Here is an 8,946-nt window from a genome sequence, read left to right as displayed (position 1 = left end):
TACTGACAGAACAGCAGTCTGCACATGTTTGAACAGTACACTAATACACCCACACAGCTCTGGTAGCATCACTTCACACCTTTGTACTTCCTGTTTTTCCCCTCCCTTGTTCAGCTCTGGTTCCACACTCCCAGTTACTCAAACAAACATGCTTGTTGTTCTCTTTCATTTTTGACAAAGGGATTATTGTGAGGGCTCAGACATAGTTTGTGATGAATATTTTTTAAAACAATTAGTGGAAGTTTGTTCTCATTTGGCTTAATTAGTTATGAAACTCCTGCTGAACTCTGTGACGATGAAGATTTAAGCTGCATTATGAAGAACAGCGACTTGTGTTTCCTGAGTTTCTAATATCATACCATGAAAAATGAGCAAATTAGCATCATTTAACCACTCATTCATCCGCTCTGGTCTCCTGCTTTGCTTTGCAGCACTACAGGACTCTGCTTTGTTTTGCTGACTTTGACAATGAGTGGACTCATTGTCAAGTCAGCCGCTGTTGGACAGATTGTTGTATTTCCATCCACTCGGATTGAGATACAACAGAGAGTCATTTGGCTCTTATCACACGACACGCTCATTATTGAGGATATAAGAGAATGATTAAAACAGCATGCGCTATGTGGTTGTGCCTGACAGATGTAAGCGATGCTGCACATGGCCTTTGCTGTATATTCTTTCACTGGAATAACAGTGAGGTTTGATCACAATGATGACAAGAGCCTGAAGCTTTTCTTGACGATGGAACTTGCACACTCCAACATAAGTTGCAATGAGTCCTGGCCTTTAATATAATTATATTATACCACATGTTAACTTCAGTCACACGGAATACAATATTTACAGGGATATACACTCCAGTGTAATAATCATGTCATGATTTGTAGAGAGAACATGTATACGTGGAATAACTAAGGGCATTGATCTGCTCCTTTTTTAGTTTTCTTTGGGTACATCGATTCCTTTTAAGTTATTAATTTATTCTGTCTTTTAAACCCAAAGGACACAGAGGCCATGAAGAGGGCTCTGGGGCTTATCGACTCAAAGATGGCTCAGGCTAAGAACTGGCTGAGGGATCCAAACGCTCAACCAGGTAACAAACATCCATGTCCTCTACCTTTTAAACTACTCATTCTGTCACTAATCACGTCCCCAGGCCGATAATCTTGTTGTATCTAGTGGCGTTATCGATGTGTCTGACTTTGTGTTGTGCTTTTAGGGGACGCAGGCGAGCAGGCCATCCGCCAGATCCTTGATGAAGCTGGGAAAGTTGGTGAACTGTGTGCTGGGAAGGAACGCAGAGATATCCTGGGCACGGCTAAGACCCTGGGCCAGATGACTGACCAGGTGTCTGAGATGAGGGCCAGGTACGCTATACACCATAAACAATATTATCTTGTGTGTGTGTGTCACAACTATGGCAAGATAATTCCCCTCATATTTCACACAGTCCACGTCTCTTTCATTAGAAAGTCTCATGTTCTGTTACTGTATGTTTCCTAGATTCCATAACTACATTTTCATTGGATATTTTTTATTGATCAATGCTTCTTTTATACAGTAGTTTTTCATTTTTCCCTTCTTAAAGGTTAAGTAGTGTAAGGCAGTAAGCATATTAGTGGAGATTATAATGCGTAAGAGTGGAAGTGATATCCTTCCGATATGAAACCTGTTGGTCACCAGGGACCCTGAGTCACGCTAGATTAAAAGCAGCTGTCTGGTATTAATCCATAATCTATTTTAACCCCTCGTTGAGTTACTCCTCTGAAAACTGAGAGATGCCTCTGAGCCTTGTCTGGAAACAGAAGTTAGGAAAAAGTATTCTTAAACAGGAAGACCATAAGGCTTAACCGTTTGAGTAAACAAACAAAGACATGCCTGTGTGGCCTTTCTAAAGGCATAGTGATGCTGCAGTTTATGATATCCATGTGTTTTCTTTGTCCACCCCAGAGGTCAGGGCACGTCCCCAGCTGCCATGCAGAAGGCACAGCAGGTTTCCCAGGGGCTCGACGTGCTAACTGGCAAGGTGGAAAATGCTGCTCGCAAGCTGGAGGCCATGACTAACTCCAAGCAGGCCATCGCCAAAAGGATTGATGGTGCACAGGTGAGTCATTAACCCCATTTGCGTTATAAAACGTGGATTCAAACCTCAAAATTCAAGTATTTGATGGTATTCTGTCTGTTCTCTGCCCTTGCAGAACTGGCTGGCAGACCCTAATGGCAGCCCAGAGGGAGAAGAGAACATCAAGGCCCTGCTCACTGAGGCCAAAAAGATTGCAGACATGTGTGAGGACCCCAAAGAAAGAGATGACATCTTGCGCTCTATCGGAGAGATCGCTGCCATGACTGCCAAGCTGTCTGATCTCAGAAGACAGTAAGTTACTGACTTATCGAAAAAATTGCATCATTTTATGCTGGGTTTGTTGTTTCTGTTTTTATAGTCTGAACTTTGATCGTCCCTTCTTCTTAACCCTTGTAGTCTGCTTTTAGACTTTGATTACTGATGTTCAGATACTTTAATTTAATACTCTACCTTAAACAGATGGGTTTTGATGATTTGTGTCTTGACTTGATTGATTGCTGTTTCTGGGAGTTTAATTTTTTTTAATCGTTTTACATATGCAGGAACATTTGAGAAATCAGTTTTCAGTAAGGGTTTTAAACTTGGACTTGAAAGGTTTTATGGCTAATAGATCAGTGAGGTATTTTATCTCTTCCGTTTCCCTGTAAAAGATCTTGTCATAACATGCACACGTAGTTATTCTTCCTGTGGGAGTACAGATTTCATACTGCAGTTCGACTGGAACTCTTCACCAAGTGTACTGTAGTATGGGTTTTTGTTATGCACCAGAAGTGATAAAAAGCGCTAATTTTGCCACATTTTTAGGTGAAGTACTCCAAGATTTTGGACTAAACTGGCAGTGTGAAAGCACTCGTAGTGTAACTATAGCTGGCCATTTACAGACCTCATTTCAGCCATATCTTTATGATAAAACACCACCTCAGACATTTTTGCTGTTTTTAATTCCTTATAGGGGTAAAGGTGACACTCCTGAGGCCAGAGCTCTGGCTAAACAGATCGCAACAGCTCTGCAGAACCTGCAGTCCAAGACTAACAAAGCTGTGGCCAACAGCAGGCCTGCAAAGGCAGCTGTGCACTTGGAAGGAAAGATTGAGCAGGCGCAGCGCTGGATTGACAATCCCACCATGGATGACAGTGGTGTGGGTGAGTCTGACTCCCATCCTCCCCAACTTCCTCGTCCGGCTATCGTTCTCTCACACTCCTTCACATTCCTTCCACTGCTCGTGGCTAAACTGCAGACCAGACACTTTGTGTACATGTTGCTCTCTAGTGTACTCGACATTCCACAACGCTCGCCCAACACTGTAATTTTTTTCTTAAGTTTTGGCTTGTCACCTCTCAAACCTGGATATTGTCTTACATGTTTACGATAGAGCTGTAGGCTGGCTGCTCTAAGAAGGATTGGTTTACACAATATCGTGAAGGCAGTGCTTTGTTAGAGAAACAACATGAAATAATACAGAAGGAGCCTTGGATTTCTTTTCCCTCTAGTGTTGATTCAAGCACCCAGTGAAACTACCCAGCATTTAATGGGCAACTACTTACAGGAGCTGAATTAGTTCAACACTGGCATTAACAAGCTCATTTTACAGTTAAGGAGTGCTGTAACTATTAAGTATTTATTCAGTTTAGTATTTCATTTAAGTCATGAGTCAAACAAAAATGGCAATTATTCTCTGCTTCCAGCTTCTTAAATGTGAGGATTTTCCTCTTTTCTCTTATGTCATTATAAACTAAATATATTTGTACGGTAGGTTTTTTTCATGTATTTGTCTGTGTGTGTATGTTTAGGCCAGGCAGCCATCCGTGGGCTGGTGGCAGAGGGCCGCAGGCTGGCCAACGCTCTGCCAGGCCCCTACAGGCAGGAGATGCTGGGTAAGTGTGAGCAGGTGGAGCAGCTCATGGCCCAGCTGGCCGACCTGGCTGCCCGCGGTGAAGGGGACTCCCCTCAGGCACGTGCTGTGGCTCAGCAGCTCCAGGAGGCTTTGAAAGTAAGTGGGCTTATTTTCATTCAGACCTGTAGCTTCACTATGATAGAGCAGGATTCATACACAGAGACAGAGGAACAACCCCCTCTGCTGGTTATCAGTGGTGGAAGACATACAAAAATCTAGTAGTAGGTAGTATGGCCACAATGGGAAAATACAAGTGAACAAGTATTCGTAGTACTCAAGAACAGTACACATTGTGAAGAATGTACCCTATCAGCATGGACTTATTAATACAATAACACATACAATGTAAAATGACTAAACTTATTTCATTTATTTTTTTTGCCAAAAATTGAAGGTAATGAAATAAGAGTATAAGAAATGTGTGCGTGTGAGGAGTTTGAGAAATAATGGTAATCAGATCAACAATTTTGTGGTTTTCATGGTTTTGTGTGAGTCAAAACATTACATGCTACAGCCTGGCGCACTTCTCCAAATCTATACTAATAACATCGCTCTGAAACAGGTTTTTCATGGTTCCCTAAAACCTACATTTTTAGTTTTTGTTGTCCAAACTGAATGTAAGCTCTACATTTGAAAGACTGTATTTTATCAGAGGGTGTTGAAGCTCAATAAGAATTTGTATTTTTTAATGAACATCATCAAGGTTTATGATGTAACACATGTGTCTGTAACCTCAGTGAGCCACTGTGAGTGTGCTGACATCTGTTTGTCCTCCTCCCAGGACCTGAAAGGGAAGATGCAAGAGGCGATGACTCAGGAGGTGTCCGACATCTTCAGTGACACCACCACCCCCATCAAGTTACTGGCGGTGGCTGCTACTGCCCCTCTGGACGCCCCCAACAGAGACGAGGTCAGTGGTACAATCACCCTGCTCCTCACTGTGATCTCAGTGCAGTGAGCCTCCTTCAGTGGTGTTACATTTATTGGCAGGGTGTTATTATTTCTAACAAGTGTTTTTTTTATAATTGTTTTATTTGATCATGTGTAGGTCTTTGACGAAAGGGCTGCCAACTTTGAGAACCACGCCAATAAGCTTGGCACCACAGCAGAGAAGGCTGCTGCTGTCGGCACTGCCAACAAGAGCACAGTGGAGGGAATCCAGGCTGCCGTCAAGTCAACAAGAGACTTAACACCGCAAGTATGTCACGGTTTAGTGTTTATATCTGTTTCCGTTTGTGTCTGCCCTCCACTCTGCATCACGAGTCACAGAGCTTAAGTGTTTCTCGCTTCTTCAGCCAAGTCTTTAGCAGTTGTCATTGGACTTACAATTAATGGCTTGGATTCTTTTGTGTTCTAGGTGGTATCTGCTGCTCGTATTCTGCTGAGAAACCCTGGCAACCAAGCTGCGTACGAACATTTTGAAACCATGAAGAATCAGTGGATTGACAATGTGGAGAAAATGACAGGTGGGGGTGTCATAAAGATGCTTTAAATTCCCTGATCGCGTTCCATTTCATAACTCCTGGCGTATTTCCCAGTATAAACATGTTGTGGATGTTTAGGTTTGGTGGACGAGGCCATCGATACCAAATCTCTGCTGGATGCCTCAGAGGAGGCCATCAAGAAGGACCTGGATAAGTGCCGCGTGGCCATGGCCAACCACCAGCCTCAGATGCTGGTCGCCGGCGCCACCAGCATTGCCCGCAGAGCCAACCGTATCCTCCTAGTGGCGAAGCGAGAGGTGGAGAACTCCGAGGATCCTAAATTCAGGGAGTTGGTGAAGGCCGCGTCTGATGAACTGAGCCAGACAATTTCTCCTATGGTAATGGACGCTAAGGCAGTGGCTGGAAATATCCAGGATCCAAGTAAGTTAATGTTGCTAATAGGTTTTAAGATTATGTTTATTGTGAATGTGGACTGGAGATTGGAGATAAATGTGTTTTTTTTCGTGATTACCAGGTCTTCAGAAGGGCTTTCTGGACTCAGGCTACAAGATTCTTGGTGCTGTGGCGAAAGTCAGGGAGGCATTCCAGCCCCAGGAGCCAGACTTCCCACCACCTCCTCCTGAACTGGATCAGCTTAATGTAAGTGCTCAAATAAGCACAACTTTGAATTTAGGCAAGTCATCTAAAGCTGCTTTGGTTTAGTGTCCAAAACGACTGCCAAACCATAATTACTTTAACTTGTCCTCACAGCTTAATGATGAGGCAGCACCACCCAAACCTCCTCTTCCTGAGGGTGAGGTTCCTCCCCCCAGGCCTCCACCCCCAGAGGAGAAAGATGAGGAGTTCCCTGAGCAGAAGGCTGGTGATATGGTTAACGAGCCCATGATGGTGGCCGCCAGGCAGCTCCACGATGAAGCCCGCAAATGGTCCAGCAAAGTGAGTGAACACTGCAAACGTAGTTATGGACTTTTACTTTGAAATCCTATGCTTTCAGACTAAGTATGTTCCTGTCGTACCTCATAGGGAAATGACATCATTGGTGCTGCCAAACGAATGGCCTTGCTCATGGCGGAGATGTCACGTCTGGTGCGTGGAGGCAGCGGAAACAAGCGTGCCCTCATCCAGTGTGCCAAGGACATCGCTAAGGCCTCTGATGAAGTCACACGGCTGGCCAAGGAGGTGGCCAAGCAGTGTACTGACAAGCGTATCCGGACCAACTTGCTCCAGGTCTGTTCAGTTGTCTTTATCAGAAGGTTTGCAGTGGCTTTTCACTGTAGAAGAACTATATTGGTTTGGTATTAAATGTTTTCCCCTCACCTGACTCTCTTTCAGGTGTGCGAGCGCATTCCCACCATCAGCACTCAGCTCAAAATCCTGTCCACAGTCAAGGCCACCATGTTGGGTCGTACCAACATCAGCGAAGAGGAGTCAGAGCAGGTGAGCAGAGTCTTTATTAAGAGTGTTTCAAATCACAATATTCCCATTATTTTCCTATAATAGCTGTTTAAAGAAAGGATTATTCCAGTCTTGCTCATCTCTGTATCCCATTTCTTCTCCGACAGGCTACTGAGATGTTGGTCCACAATGCTCAGAACCTGATGCAGTCTGTGAAGGAGACGGTCAGGGAGGCTGAGGCAGCTTCAATTAAGATCCGAACGGATGCAGGTTTTACCCTCCACTGGGTCAGAAAGACCCCCTGGTACCAGTAAGAGAAAGGGCTTCATGCTGGTTCTATCCAGCGGTCCAGGAGGACATTGAATGGACAGATATATACTTTATCAGAGCTATGATATCAGTGCCCCGCATCCTAATAAGGGTTTTCTCTTCTAGTCCCATGTCCTGTCTGTAACAGTTGCTGTTCTGGTAGAATGTAAACAATGGGACTATCAGTGCGAGTTATGGGTTAGATTCTTACTGGGAAATTCCTTTTTTTCCCCCTAAAGTGTGTAAAAGTGTTTTAAAGCTTATTTGTCAAAATAAGCTTTAAATGATTGATCCCAGGAATATATATGTTTTTCATTAGAGGTTGAATTTCATATAATGCAAGGTTGTTGTTGGCCTCTTCTAGATGCAAACCTTAAGTTAAATTTAGATATTCTCAAGACATTTTTATATCTTTGTACTGATAATTTTATTATAACTATCATTCATTCTCCTTTGCTAGGATAAGCACATGAACATGAGAAGGTGTTACAAGTACAGTATAGGCCTACGCTCAGCACACGCAAAATATATTCAGTGGTATTATGCCTGTTTACACTATTCTATATTCTCACAAGTGAAAGAGAAACACTGTTCTTTATTTTACATACTGTAATGCAATTGTAGCAGTCTTCATTTTCTTAAGAGCTCTGCCAAAGACATTCTGCCATGATCTTTGAAAGAATAGTTATCTTTCTTTGGTCCGCAATATGTAATTTTGAGTTTAAAAGCTAGTTTTTTTTTTGTTTTGTTTTTTAGACAATTAAGTGACTAAAATTTCTACCAACAGCAGGTAAAGATGAACACTTCTTGTAAGCTTGAAATCAACTCATTCAACTCTTCCTTGATATGTTTAATGTTTCACATGTTGCATTGAGATTACATGTAAGAAACAGGCTTGCGCTAAACCTCTAGGCCTAATAGCCAAAAAAAATTACTCTACTTTTCACAGCAAAGCAAACAAAGCTTCAGAGAAGCTCCTCTTGACTGCTGTTTTTTTTTTTTTTTCTTCTCCTAATCACTGCACATAGTCTGATGTTGTCCTGTTGTGCACAATCATTTTTTTTGTGATATATGAATTGCACACTTCTCCTAGGTAGTCAAGGGAATGACCAGAGTTTAGAGATAAAGCACAGTGTCATCTGCAGCTGGTGAAATCTTCATTTTACGCTATCACATTCGTTTCAATACACTAAACAATAACTGGCCACTAGTATGTGGCTACTGTAGTTTATATTATGAAATGCCTGAAGACCGTTGGTGTGAATGTGTCTTTTTAACCAACTGATGTGCCTTGTGAGAGAAACTTTATTTTACAATTGATACAGTTTTCATTTACAGATGTTTTTTGTATCATTTGTAGCAAGGTATGATGGTATTGATTTGTTCAAAACACTTGTTGTACATGATTCTTCTATTAAGTTACATCCGCTTCATGACTTTTACTTCAAGTCAAATTATGCTCTATGCAAACCTGAGAAAGTTTGTTTAAAAAGGATATCAGCATTATGCAACTAAGTTGGGTTTAAATGGGCCTGGACAACATTTTGCTGAGGCATTGTTCACAATTTTGTAATAAAGCATTTTATAGCACTTTGAGGTGTCTTTACTCTATAATTTCTGTTTTCATATATGCTTACCAGTGCCTGTATTGTAAAGAAGTTGAAGCTTGTGTTAAAACTTCAGAACAATTATTCTCTTTTCTATGTTGAGGAAGGAAATATCTTTTTAAAAACGTGTACAAAAACATAAACATAAAAAACTCCTAAAAATGGAGAGAGCTGTTGTGAACATCTTGTAAGTATTTGATATAAACAGGTAG

The 8,946-nt window shown here is 42.1% G+C and overlaps 1 protein-coding gene across 2 annotated transcripts in view; it reads left to right on the top strand.

The window, feature by feature from the left end:
- The window catches only part of LOC118329217 (vinculin), a 25,295-nt gene extending 16,577 nt beyond the window's left edge, over nucleotides 1–8,718 (top strand). Inside the window, exons 7-21 of one of the 2 annotated variants that reach the window (XM_035663245.1) lie at nucleotides 1,000–1,093; nucleotides 1,220–1,367; nucleotides 1,951–2,104; nucleotides 2,199–2,374; nucleotides 3,036–3,226; nucleotides 3,875–4,074; nucleotides 4,760–4,888; nucleotides 5,027–5,176; nucleotides 5,336–5,444; nucleotides 5,541–5,843; nucleotides 5,938–6,062; nucleotides 6,174–6,359; nucleotides 6,447–6,650; nucleotides 6,756–6,860; nucleotides 6,986–8,718. In XM_035663245.1, the coding sequence (XP_035519138.1) occupies nucleotides 1,000–1,093; nucleotides 1,220–1,367; nucleotides 1,951–2,104; nucleotides 2,199–2,374; nucleotides 3,036–3,226; nucleotides 3,875–4,074; nucleotides 4,760–4,888; nucleotides 5,027–5,176; nucleotides 5,336–5,444; nucleotides 5,541–5,843; nucleotides 5,938–6,062; nucleotides 6,174–6,359; nucleotides 6,447–6,650; nucleotides 6,756–6,860; nucleotides 6,986–7,132 (2,421 nt within the window). In that variant the 3' untranslated portion in view covers nucleotides 7,133–8,718. The remainder of the gene's footprint in view (nucleotides 1–999; nucleotides 1,094–1,219; nucleotides 1,368–1,950; nucleotides 2,105–2,198; nucleotides 2,375–3,035; nucleotides 3,227–3,874; nucleotides 4,075–4,759; nucleotides 4,889–5,026; nucleotides 5,177–5,335; nucleotides 5,445–5,540; nucleotides 5,844–5,937; nucleotides 6,063–6,173; nucleotides 6,360–6,446; nucleotides 6,651–6,755; nucleotides 6,861–6,985) is intronic. The other variant, XM_035663254.1, reaches the window with a different exon arrangement.
- Nucleotides 8,719–8,946: the final 228 nt, after the last annotated feature.

The sequence above is a fragment of the Morone saxatilis genome, unplaced genomic scaffold, assembly GCF_004916995.1.
Source record: "Morone saxatilis isolate NCDOM2014 unplaced genomic scaffold, NCSU_SB_2.0 Contig1, whole genome shotgun sequence".
Classification (NCBI taxonomy): Eukaryota; Metazoa; Chordata; class Actinopteri; family Moronidae; genus Morone; species Morone saxatilis.
This window is presented reverse-complemented; position numbering and strand designations above follow the sequence as displayed.